Here is a 13504-nt window from a genome sequence, read left to right as displayed (position 1 = left end):
CCCTGTTTTTGACTTCCCAACACTTATAAACATACTGACAGTGACGCGTCATACTGCACTGGGAAAGCACAAGCACAGTCCAGCCGGTGTCCTAAATGTCCAAAGAATGTAGAGAAGTTTATTTAGCAAATTTATGGACACGGTTTTATTTCAAGTCAGTGTGAGTCTCCTCTGCTGTTTTGAGGTTATCCTCTGCTTCCTCTTTTGCACTCGTGTCCGTGTCTGTTTCCCCATATTGGTCCGGACAGACCATGGAAACAGACACACACGGAGCGGAACAGACACGAGCAAAGTGAAGATGACGTTACTTGAGTTGAAGACGCTTTCTATTCTACTACATTAAGGTGGGCTAATGGTTGTAGCTGCATTATTTTTGTTTTCTCTCGTGCACACAACCTGGTTGTAAATGAGAGTAAGTGGAGGTTCTTGGGTGACATCTAGGAGCTCTGAGAGGTTGCACAAAGAACCTCAACCCTTTCAACAGTATATCCTGCTATACTGGTCTGCGGCTTTCACCCTGTTCAACTCTGTAGACCACTTTACCGGTCTGCCGCTTTGATCCCGTCTACCCTGCAGACTGGTGTAGCGGCTCCGGTATAGCGGGCTCTGGCATAAGGCGACTTTCTGTTACAGTCATTTTGATTGTCTATCAGTGGGAATCCCCGTATGTGAACAAGAGATTCAGTCATGAAATAAATAATAATAATAATAATAATAATAGTAGTAATAATTGCATACAGGGTTCTCACCAGCGTCATAACAGAATAACGACCCGTTACGCTGCTGCCTGAAAAAGTTTCGCTAATTGGGCTGATATGTTGTTTTCGAGGGTACGTAACGGGAAAATACTTCACAACAAGCGCCGATGGAGTTTCTCTACCGTTGTCTTTGCTGCTAACGCTGCTATTCGCTAGCGTAATCGCCGCTACCCGGTCGACAATGACAACAACGACCCCCTATTCCGCCCCCGCCCGATGACGACGACTTGGGAGGATGGGTTTTCTTGTCTTTTTTTTTTTTCTTTCTTTGACAATGTTTTTAATACTATAAAGCACTTTGCGTTGCTCCATGTATAAAAAGTGCTTTATAAATAAAGTTTATTTTGATTTGATATTCCTTGTAATTAAAGCCAAAGTTACTTCGTGTTGAAAGGGTTCAAGTTAAACCAACATTTCGACCTCAGCCTAAAAACTTTTATGTGAGAACTGGAAGCTGCTGCTCGTTTGCTTCTTGTGTGTGAATTGACAATGCACTAGTTACAAGTGTGAAACTCAGAAGCTTTTCAACCAATGAGTGAAGACGGCCATGTTGCACCGTGAAGGTCCGTCATATGAGTGATGCAGCAATAAGCTCGTGGAGTTGTGTTGAGCTGTAGGATGACAGGTCACTTCTACATTTAAAACAGCAGCAAGACACAACAACTGACCTTCCCTGGTGCTCATGCACATGAATAAGCAGCTGAACACAAGGACCATCAAGTAAAGCCTCATTTTGTTCTGCTCGACTTTCCAAAGAACTGCTCGGCTGCTCAAAGCTTTTCAGTTTGCGTCCTGCAGCCGGCTCCGTTACACTCGTACTAGTTTACAGCAGCTCTGCCCTCTCAGCACCACCAGCATTCCTCTCACTTGGCCAAGCAAACCAAAACTAAACAGTCCTGGAGTGTGATCGTTGTTTGTGTCCTGACATTGATGATTAAAGAGCTATGCACTCAGCGGCACCATATTGATTTCATTTAGCAGGTCAGAATTTGAACACGCCACACAGATGAATCCACATAAGGTGAGTGTCTGTGCGAGAAATTAACACCTCCAGATGAGAACGTATAAACAAGACAAACGCAGGCTGAATGCGTCGCCACCATGACAGCGTGAGGGACCGCACGAATACTGATTCAGTCTAAAGACACAAACGCTGTGCGGCTACAAATATGGTGTCACTCATCTGGATGCAACAGCAGTGATAATACCAGCAACACAATGATAATTATTTAACTTGTTAAAATGGGGATACAAAGTGCTTTCTGGGAAAAGAAAAAAGCATATATGACATCCACAGTGCAGCTGTTATCTCCTCAGGCGTATTATTGGTTGTAGAACAGATTTGAACAATGATTTGGCATCAAGACTGATGAGACAAAGTTCAATTGTTACTGTTCCAGTCTGGTAGTCAGTGAAATCCTCATTGCAGTATGTGGTCCCAGAGGTGTCTGGCATTGGGATATGCCACTGCACTGTTTTTCTTCTTCTGGCAATTACGCCACATTTGATCCTAAGATCATGCCAGACAGCCACGGAGTGAGAATGTGCCGTATTTAAAGTCAGCTACAACATTAAACCCACTGACAGCTGATTGATCCTTTCATCAAAATGCAATGTTCTGCTGTGAAACCTCGGGTCCTGGCTTTCATGTGGACGCTACTTTGACGTCTACAGGACAGTGCACCCCACCAACCCGCAACAAAGGGGCCCAAAGTGTTACCACAGCCTCCAAACTCCCCAGATCCCGTTCACAGTAAACACAAGAACAAGCTTCCCCACCACGCTACCCCCCGACAGAGCTGTTCTAAGATATCAGGGAGACCTACACCATAATAGGTAGCTGGTTTTAATGTTGTGGCTGCTTGGTGTAACTCTGGTTTCCACACTCATTATCCACAAATCCCATTAAAAGACCAAAATCATCAGCTATTTGGCCCCGCTAAAAAGCACTGCCTCCGAATCCAAGACGTGATGCCATAGCGCTCCATTGTTGTCCAGCTACTATTAAAAAGACATCAGTGAGCCACACTGTTGCTCTGGCTGACATGTTAATTTATTAAACTGAACACACACACACACACACAGTGCAGTTTATTTTGAACCAGTTCCACACACACACACTGTGGTTATTGGAAAATACACACTAAAGCACCAAAGTGTATTATTCCACAGCCGAAAATAGTCCCTAGCAAATTGACGATTTAACTCCGGTTTGAGCAGTGTTTGCTAACAGTGTTGAGGAAATTACTGAGCCGATCAACAAATACAACATTACAGTTATGAGATTAATGACTGACGTCTTCAGAAACCAACGGGCTCGGGGCTGAGCGTGGCAGACATGTCGGAAAGCAGTGACGGACGAATGACACGATGTCGTTTTCTTGGGATTCGTCACCCAAAACATTCAAATCTGGGCGTTTCAACTTCGCCCGCACAGCTAACTTGTTTTTCTCCCCTTCCAGGATCTTCATCCGGCCCCCTGTCCTTGGTTGTCTTTTGTTTGGTGACAGTGATTATGTCAAATGCATTATGTATGAACGCATGAACGAAAACACACAGAAACGGTCTGAAAACCGAGCTGTCCAGCCACACAATCGTTCAACGTGAGCGACGAAGAGACAGAAAGAGGGCTGTGAGTCCTCTGTGCTCTCCCTCCTCCTGTCCCCTGGATCCACCACAAATCAGTCATTAAAATTTATGCCACCTCTGGATGAGAAAGGACTGCAGGAAAAAAAAAAAAAAAAAGAGACTGATAGTCCATGAAAAGAGTGATGTGAGAGAGGACAGGGGGAACGAGACAGGCAGAGAGAGGAGGAGGTCCCAGGAGGTGGTCCACTTTTGAGCGGCTTCATCTCAAACTCTGGTCAGAGTCTTTCTGCTGCTGCCTAATTCATCCCATCACCATCCCCTTTATCGTCCCATTTCCCTTTCTCCTCTTTCACCGGCTATTCCTCACCTTCTCTCAATGATATACATGCATATATAAAAAGGATATCTCTTAATGCTGACTTTGCTTCAGAGTCACACGCGGGCAGCCGGAGCGTTTCTTTCTCTGAATACAAAACTAAATGAACAACAGATGTTCTGCGCTCTGGAATCACACTGATAAAACTCACTCTCCTATTTTTTTTTCCAACTCTCTTTATTCCTTTTGTCTTTCTTTCTTTTCCCTCCTTTAACACATCTCTTGCTCCTAGTTTCTGTCATTTCTTTCTCTCCTCTTGTTTTCTTTGTTTCGTCTCTGCTCGTACTTCTCTCCCTCTCTGGCAGGGCGCTGATACTGCAGTTGAGTTTGGACGGGATACTTTGGCTGATCTCTTTCAGGTTCTGGTACACTGGTTCCCAGTGTCCCGCACGCTAAACGCCACTCATAAATCAAACCCCGGCGAGTAGCTCTGTGCGCGCCCTCGCCAGCGTGAAGCCACATCGGCACTTCCTCTCTCTCTCGTTGCGCTCACGAGGACCGTCCGGTGACAGCCGCTAACCTCAACCACATGCCCGGCACCGAATCGAAACGTCAACCACAAGCCTTCATTTTGTTCCTGAAACTCTTTGAAGCAAACAACAAAATTAAAAACAACCTTTCCCGTCTTGCTGGCCATCTTTCACGCCTCATTACACCCTCGTTTTTAATAAAGCAAAATGTATATTCCATCAAAATCTCATTACTTTTAGTTCCTTCAAAGCGTCTTCTGTGATTATCTCCGCGTGCACCAGGAGGCATAAATAAAAACTCCAGCCCGTAAAACTTTCACATATTTCTAAACAACGCCGCCTCACAAATTAAAGCTTGATTTCAGCTAATTAAATGCCCCCTCTCTTCACAATAATCCATCTCAACAAGAAAGTAAGATTAACCACTTCGCGCTTACCTCTGTGGAAAAGAAGCAAAATCCACCTGAAAGCGCTGAGCGAGACCTCTTATTAAAATGTTTTATTTTAATTATTTCGTCAATTCCAAAAACAGCGCAACAACTACGAGCTGTGGTTTTGCAAAGGCTTATTTATGGGACTTTTCCTTGGCTGGACTTCTCGCAGTCTTGTCATGACTGTGAGGTTTCCAGACAACCAGCTGTTTCCAGGCTATATGCTAAGATAAGCTAACCCACTCGGTGGAATCAGCTGGCCGTCTGGCAACCTCAAAGTCACAAGACTTCAAGAAGTCACGGTGCTCGGCAGAGAAACTGGCAGGAAAGCGTGTTTTCACAAAAACCTATTCCTTTGTAGTCCTAAACCTAAAACACGCCGCAGAAATGTCACAGAAAGGCTGAACACACGGAGAAAACAATGATTTAAATACAAGAACCGCAATATCAGCCGCTTTCATATGAGCAAACACAAGAGAGTGCACAGAAACATGTATTTAAAAAAAAAAAAAAAATCCCATTAGCCTCTGTCCGTGCAAGGGCAGGGAAAGTAATATGTCTGGGTGGCCAAGCAAGAGATATGCAATAATTCCAGGTCTGCACATTTTCAAGCCGTCAAAATAATCTATTGGAAGCCGGTTGGCGGTGGAAGTGTTGCTCTGCCTCTGCGTCTGTGTATGTGACAGGCTAAATGCAGCGTGCTGTCAGTCTGCAGCGAACTCCGCACACAACAGTTTACAACCAACGTACACAGAGGTAAAAAAAAAAAAAAAAGACATCCGGTGAGGTGATGTAGCAGCAGGTTGTACATCAACCACACAGGGACACGCAAAGTCCTTGACTGTCAGGAGAAGAAAATAGTACCTTTAACTGGCCCGGCTCCTCCCTCTCCTTTTCAGCCCTTTACTGCATCCATCTATCTGTCTACCTATTCATCCATCCATCTGTCCATCCAACCGCCCATCCATCTTTCTTCCCTATTTTGCCAGACAGCGCGGCGCACTGCCGCGTGATTGAAACGCATGCAGCCGAACATCACTTCTGATTTTATGACACGGGCTTAAAGACAGAGAGAGGGAGCGAGGAATGAATGGAGAAAATATGGGCGATGATTGACCTGTTGCTTGGTTAAAGTCGGCACAGAACTGTCACCGCCGATGATTGCCTTGTATTTATCACGCTGATTCTGTTTATCGTCTCACGCTTTTATGCACAGTGCTGTTTCATGTGGCGCATGGCTGTTTTTGTCCATCTGTCCAGAGACGTATCGCAGCTTTGCACCTATGATGGACACGAATCGAGAAAAAAAGAAAACATCTGGTCGTGAATTGCTCTGGATTTCTATACCTGGACTATACCGCTACTTTCCTCCGCCTCAACGCAAAGGTCAACCAAGCCCATTGTCCTATAGCTCGCAATTTTAAAGGAAGATCTGACCCCAAAAGATAATAAATGTCTCCCGTGGCCGCGCTCCATCTCTCCACTAAGTTTCATGAAATTCGGCTCGGTAGTTTTTTATTAATCCTGCTGGCAGACAAACAGACTAACGGCACTGAAAACATGACCTTGGCCGATTCTCTGGCCCCCTTGGCGGAAGTAATAACGTCTCTCTCTCTCTCCCTCGACAAATATACATAAATAAAAACACTCCTATTGTGCCGTCATCGACTGACAGGAAGTTGTGATGCAACACAGAAAGAGTACGATCTCCACCCGGCTTCCTTCTCTGCTTTCCGAACAAGCAACCATCTGGTAATAACATCAGTTTACGGGATAAAGCATTCACTAGTTGACTACAGCATAAATACCAACCTGCATATTCCAACCAGTTTAAATGCTCTGTTTTGTGATTCTCATCTTCAACATCAATGCTAACACTCCTTTTTTTTTTTTTAAATGTGCTTCATGTCTTGGTGCTCCTCCTGCCTCAGTTATCTATCCATCTATTATCCATCCATCCATCAATATTTTCTAACAGCAGGGTTTACAAGTGTGTGTGTGTGTGTGTGTGTCAAACGGATTCCTTCCAGTTCACAGGAGCACAGAAGTATATCATAATTTTCGTTTTCAATCTTCTGATCCGCTGCCTCTTCCTCCTCCACGCTGCCTCCTCACCAACAACCAAACTCTTCGAGGCCAAAGTCGACCACTCATGAATAAACAGAATGGATGCACTCTGCGGGTCTCAAATGGGCCCGGCTAAAATGTTCTACTAAAGGCTCAGATATTCATCGTGTCGGCATTGTGCGTTCGTCTAATTCTAGATTAGCGGTTGATCATCGAGGGGACGTGGCTCCAGCGGGTCAATCTGATCCGGGCGGTCCTGAACAACGCACTTGAGGGGTGAGAGGAGATATGAACATTATTGCTTCTGCACCTGCTCGGTTGCACCGTTATTGACGGAGTTACAAATCTGTCCTCCGTGACCGCGAGTTGGAGAACTAATAACGTCTTCATGCCGCCGTGCCCACCCATGTGCTTTCAGACTGACCAAACAGCACAGTGGCTGAGCTCACTAATTAGTACAACTTCTTCTGGAGAAGAATTAGCAGCTGAAACCTCCTGCTGCTGGAGTGTTTGATTAAAAAGCAAATCTGCACAGTTTTGTTCCTTTGTGGTTCATTATTATAGACAATGAATCACATCGGGCAGAAAATTAGCGCTGCATCATTAAGGGGCTGAAACTTTGATGTCTGCTTAACTTTTGGAAACGCCCCAATCAGTGATGAGACAACTGGTGTTTTTCCATAAACTCTTAAAACAAAAGCTCTGCTGTGATGTAACTCATTGGGGTGCAGCCAGAAAAGCAAAGTCAACAAAAAATGTAATTACAGTGTAGTACTGCTCTCTGTGATAAAGTGTTGACTGGCCCTTGATTAACCAAAGCCAAGTCCTTGATAGATTATGAAGCTCAACACTTCCCTCCTTTATTTCCCCGTTTAGTACCCAGTAACTCAAAATCATCTTATTATCAGTAATTGTTTTGGGCCTTTAGTTCATTTTTTTTGGCTTCATTTCCATAAACTTCACCATCATCTTTCATTTTGGTTCGTGGCAGCGTTGCTCTCATCCATGTTCGACACCTTCATTTAAGAACTGGAGTCACAACAGAGCCGACCGTGATCTGGTGTAAAGCAGAGAGCTGTCGGACACGGTGAAAACAATTTCCCACTTTATTTGTGCTTCTCGCACATATTTGCGAGCTTTCAAACCCACTAAGCGCGCGGTGCTGTTTTGCTGTTCGGGTGCTTTCCAGAGGCTCCAAAGAGCACTTTTATTCTGAAGGATGAGCCGGAGAAACAGATGCAGTAAAACATGGTTATTGTCCCCAATATGTGCACAAATGTCAACAGCAATGCTGTAAAAAATACAGTTAGAGGCACTCGCACGGGCACTTGAAATGTGGCCGACAGTTTTAAAATTCAGATTGTTGATTTTCCTCCTCACGCTAAATGCTTGAGTCACAGCATTTAAAAAAAAAAGAAAAGGACATCCTATAATATGATATCACTACCGCAGCATTAGGATATATACGACTTTTAAAGGAAGTCAACAGCAGCAGTAAAGCAGCTTAGACTGAGCTCAGAGTCAACTTTCACCTGATGGCTGTGGTGACACTTGTGAGCTGTAACAAGTGTAAACTGGGTGTTATTCCTGACTGACTGTGTGTGTGTGACTTACTTGAAACCAGGCGAGACCGTGGCACAGCTGCTCGACTTGAGCCAAATGCAGTAAGGGTCCCGCGAAGACAAACAGCTCCTGTGTAGCAGACAGACAGACGGGCAGCCGGTTAGTGATGGAAGGAACTGAGGAGAACAGTAAGTGTGAAGAACGTCGGGTCGGGCGGATGTGAGCTTCTAATGAAACGCCACAAACATCACTTTCCAAAACTCTGCCTCGACAAAAAGTAGAGAAAGAAAGTCCGTGTACAGCTGGGTGCATAACCTATGATGGAGAATTTAGCATCCCAGCAGGCAAAGCCAAACAAACGCCGTCCAATCCAACATGAAATTGCTGCATTTCTTTTTCATTAATCGCAGCGTTCACAGCTACAAAATAAAACTGCAGCATAAATCTCTATATCAACTCCTCACGCAACCCCCTTTTTATGCAAATTGGCTTCTTTGTTTAGGAAATCTGCTGACCTACAGAGATGTGTGAGATTTAAATATATCATAACTACCTTTTTATGGCTGGATAATGACACGTACTTCTTTCAACATCACCATTTCTGCAGTGCGATTAAAATGTATAATTAGCCGTGTTCAGTCACAAAAATGGACTATCAAGCATCCCGACGTTATTTTCCACAACAGAGATGAATGTAGATAATCACAAAACGAGACGCGAGTTAGATCACAGTCAGATTAGTTTTTGATTAGATTGCAGATTATGGACTTGTTTTTGTTTTGCTACAGAAATGAAGGGATAAAAAAATAAAGGGCATGTTTTGTGCTCGTCTGCGTTTCTTACAGGCTTTAAAGTTCCAACCTGCGTCTGTTTGGACCGTACGGATTACAGGCATAATTGAAAAGTTTAACTTGGACAAATAAAACGTTTATTTTTCCATAAACACCGGCGGCGTGAAAACAAACCTCGAACAAAATTAGAAAACTTCAGATTCTATGATCAGCAGCGTTCCGCGTTGTCCCAGTTTGCAATGTTGATTTTAGCAGGAAGATAAATGACGGATTCTGTCCTTAGTCGAAATTTAAACAAAAACAAACAAACAAAATTGCAGCAAAAAAAACAGAATTGTAATTAGAAATCTGGGCCTTCCATGTATTGCATCCCTTCACACATTTAAAACTTAAGTTGCTCTTTAACCTTCTGAAGCCCAGAACCTGTCAGTGGGTTTGAGCGGCGTATTATCTTTTAAAAAATTGCACCATTTAACAGAGGCAGAAACTGTAAAAAGCAGAAATGATATTCTAACCTGTGACATGTCATGCCAGTCATTAACTAGACCAGCGGTTCTCAAACTTTTTGAGCCACAACTCCCAAGATAACTTAAGTTTGTGTTTGTAACTCCCCCCCAGTTTGAATTTTTTAGTATGGCATGAGCAATAACTTTGTTGTTCATGCATTAAAAACTAATGTGTTAATTCCACAGATTAATCTCTTTACAGGAACACATTAATTTTCTTTTAAATGAATGAATTGGGTTTATGTCAAACAAATGAAAGGGGAAAAAAAACATAAAAACAAAAGAAAATAATTTTAAAAAAGAGCAAAAGAGAATAACAATGTGGCATAATCAAATCATGATATTAACAAGCTTCAAAAAAGGCGTGGGAAGAAGTATACACTTTTAATTCTGACAGCCCTAATACACATTTTATTTGATAAATGTAGGCTTTATTTTTATTTATTTTTACAATGATCTGGCGACCCCCTGAAATGATCATGGGACCTCCATGGGGGTCCCGACCCCCAGTTTGAGAACCACGGAACTAGACTGTAAAAAAAACGGTGTCGATACGAATAAAAACGTAAACAGGAAAATATCAATAGTATGGAGAGTTTTTCCAGGACGGGGGGACATTTGTGGGCACAAAATGTACGTGTTGATTACAGAAACTCAAATTTAGTTTCTTCTGTTTTCTGAATTAAGGCCTCATAACTTTATCAGCTGCACCTTCAGCTCCAGCCGCGGCCGTGCTGTTGCCATAGCAGTACAGGACTTTATCTTGCAGTGAAAAATGAGGGCAGAGAAAGTAAAAAAAAAACATGACAAAAAACACCACAAGGGTTCAGAGGGTTAATAACGTGTTCTTATTACAGTTGCCTGGTGATGAACAATCACTGTCATGGATGCTGCAGCAGTTTACATCCGGACTGTACCTTTAAACCAGGATCTCGTCTACACGGCTGACGACGGCCGGAGAAGAGCAACAACACCACCGGTCCCGTGTTAGCAGTCAGCAGACGGGCTAATCACCTGATTTTACTTACTGCGCCGTATGTCAGCTTCGTGATTCAGTGAATTACACGATGAGCGGATCCGTTTTACCTCCTTCCCTTTAAAGCGGTCAGCATTAGGCGCTATCAATAGCCGTTAATCTCGCTCCTGATGGTATAACATCCCAGCAGAAGCACAACATTCATTCCTCCCCTCACTTCAGTTTTGTCGACGAAACCCTTCCGCTGATCTGCCATCAGCCCCTCCGCCTCGGTTTGATTCAAGTCTGTCGATTTTAATCCTTCACTTTGGAACGAGCCGCGCAGATCTCATGTCCTTCATTGTGCCGCTGTGCAATCGCAAAACAAGCCCGGGTGTCAGTGGGAGATGAACAATGCCTTTCAGAACTTTTGAGAGTCTGCGGTATTCACCCAGCAGCGCCAACAACACAACGAGCCTCAAGTACACGGTGACAAAAGAAGAACAACAAACAGCGCTAATGTTTTCTGTGTTGTTTTCCGCCTCTTATGCCGAATAACACCGTCAGAGGTAAAAGTAAACAAAGATAAACCAGATTGCTGGCTCTTGGTGCAGCGTCACGTCAAACCGAAACCTTCAAGGCAGTCAAGGAAGCAGTTTTAATGAGGATCCTGTGACCTGTTTTAAACATCTAAAATTATTTACGACTCCCTAAACCGAGCGTGCAGGTGTGTGCGTCCTGATCCCCAGTCTGTAGGAATCGTGGAGAAATCCCACTGAGAACATATCGACTCCAGAACAGAGGAAAGTCAACATAGGAACTTCTCTCCCCCCCGCTACGCCTGCAGCTGGCAGCCGAGTCTAAGTGCATATATATGTGTCAGAGTGTTACACAAACTCTGTGTTTATGCAACTATTCTTCAAACTTGTTTCAATGGGAAAAAAACAAAAACAAAAAGAAAAGCAACTACCTGAACTGGGTTGGATAAGCCACCACAGAGAGACGTTCAGACTAACTTAAAACTTCTAATAAAAGTAACAAGAAGTCGTCCAAAAAAGACGATATACAAGTTGTATGAGTTGAAAACAACTTTCTGAGCTGATGCCCTTATCAGCATTATTGTCAGCAGGGATTTCTGTGCTATGTCGACCCATCCATAGACCCTGAGCTCCTCCTCATGTGCACTTTGAGCCTCTCCAGACGTCGTACAACTTCTGCTGTTCTTGTCAAATAAATGCAAACATGCGTAGCTCCTTTCAGCATTTTCCCAAACACTGATATTGTTTTTCTTTTCCTCTTGGGAGAACGCTGTTACGCAAACGCTCTGCATGTAAGTTTAGTGGAGCTCAAGTAGTTTTAGTTATTTGCGAATTTATCAATTCCAACAGCGTATTTGTGTAACAGAACATGTCCCGTGTGGTGTTAATCAGGCTGCGGTAATGAGGATGTTTTTGTGATGAGCATAAGCAAACATTGTTTTTGTGACAAACAAAATAAAATAATTTTAACACCGTAAGTGTCAGCGTTAAGGAGAAATTATGTGCAGCACAGATGCAAACAATATACAGAAGGGCTGCACATTTTTAAATTTTCTTTACCAACAGTCGATCAGGCTATCAATCATCCTTTAATCTATAAAACTAAGTTGGCACACTGAATATTTTACTGTTATGCTGATAAATCAGTTTTTTTTAACCACAGACAGTAGTTCAGTCAGATACAGAAACATGTCCGGGTAAATTTTGACTCATTCTCAATAAGTGAGCTGGCTAGAAGCCATAATGGTGGCTAGATAAACCCCCACAGCTCTCGCTGCTTGCCAACATGATATCGCTTGTAGTCCGAGCAACTGCCTCCTCACAGCGATATTAAATTAGTATAAAACAAAGCAACGAGCTGCAGCCTTCAATTGTGACTGAAACTCCACTTGGTGGTGCAACTAGGTACTACACCTCATGTCAAAAACAATCTTAGATCAGTTAAAGCATTAATGGAAATTTTTCAATTAATGATTAATGATGGGCTGCAAGGTGGCTCAGTGGTTAGCATCGTTGCCTCGCAGCTAGAAGGTCGTTGGTTCGAATCACCAATTAACCTCAGCATGTTTTTGGACTGTGGGAGGAAGCCGGAGAACCCGGAGAGAACCCACGCTGCACGGGGAGAACATGGAGACTCCACATAGAAAGATCCTGGGTGTCCTTACCAGGACACGAACCGGCGACTTTCTTGCTGTGAGGCAACGATGCTAACCACCGAGCCACCTGGCAGCACATGATTAATCATTAATTGAAAAATTTCTGTTGATAATTGAACTGATCTAAGATTGTTTTTAAAAAGAGGTGTAGTATCTGGTTGCGCCACTAAGTGGAGTTTCAGTCACGATTGGAGACTGGCCCCCCATGACCCTAGTGAGGATTAAGACATGTATAGATAATGCATGGATGGATATCAAAAACAAATCTGAACAGCGAGTGGTGCTGCATGCTTTGCTCTGTTGCAGTCCCGTATTTTCCTTGTGAATCTTAAAACTGGGGAATCAACACCTCAGCATGCGTAGGAAGCAGAAAATCTAAACTTGAGAGAAAACAAACTTTCTTTTCATCACAAAAACAATGTTTTGACCCCAAAAAATGTGTTTTGTGCTTTGTTTTTTTCACACCATCACAGACTGAGGACCTAAAGTGACTCACACCCCTTTGTGCGACTGCCCATTATAACGCTGCATAATGCTGCTTTAATAAATCATTCATGCCTTAGCCATAAGGTATATATGCAGCTCTTTCCAGCTCCCCCTTCATCACAGACATTCATCTACACCTACATGACAGGAACGGACCTCAGCACGAAAGCACTGGGAAAAGAGGCTATTTGGGTCCAGCTGTGCTTTCGGTAAGAGATGCGCAGTGGAGTCATTTGTTCTTCGTCTGAAGTTGCTGTCATATGTGGAATTTATACGCAACCTGGGTTTGTGTGTGTGTGTGTGTGTCCCTTGCCGGCC

The 13504-nt window shown here is 43.5% G+C and overlaps 1 protein-coding gene across 2 annotated transcripts in view; it reads right to left on the bottom strand.

Annotated features, from left to right (window-relative positions):
• sema6cb (semaphorin 6Cb) overlaps nt 1-13504 on the bottom strand; it is a 175078-nt gene that overhangs the window by 24242 nt on the left and 137332 nt on the right. For both annotated transcript variants that reach the window (XM_008286116.1, XM_008286117.1), the window contains exon 18: nt 8306-8383. In XM_008286116.1, coding sequence (XP_008284338.1) covers nt 8306-8383 — 78 coding nt within the window. The remainder of the gene's footprint in view (nt 1-8305; nt 8384-13504) is intronic.

The sequence above is a fragment of the Stegastes partitus genome, unplaced genomic scaffold (assembly GCF_000690725.1).
Source record: "Stegastes partitus isolate 25-593 unplaced genomic scaffold, Stegastes_partitus-1.0.2 Scaffold434, whole genome shotgun sequence".
Lineage (NCBI taxonomy): Eukaryota > Metazoa > Chordata > Actinopteri > Pomacentridae > Stegastes > Stegastes partitus.
The sequence above is the reverse complement of the archived record's forward strand: the minus strand, read 5'-3'. Positions and strand labels throughout refer to the sequence as shown.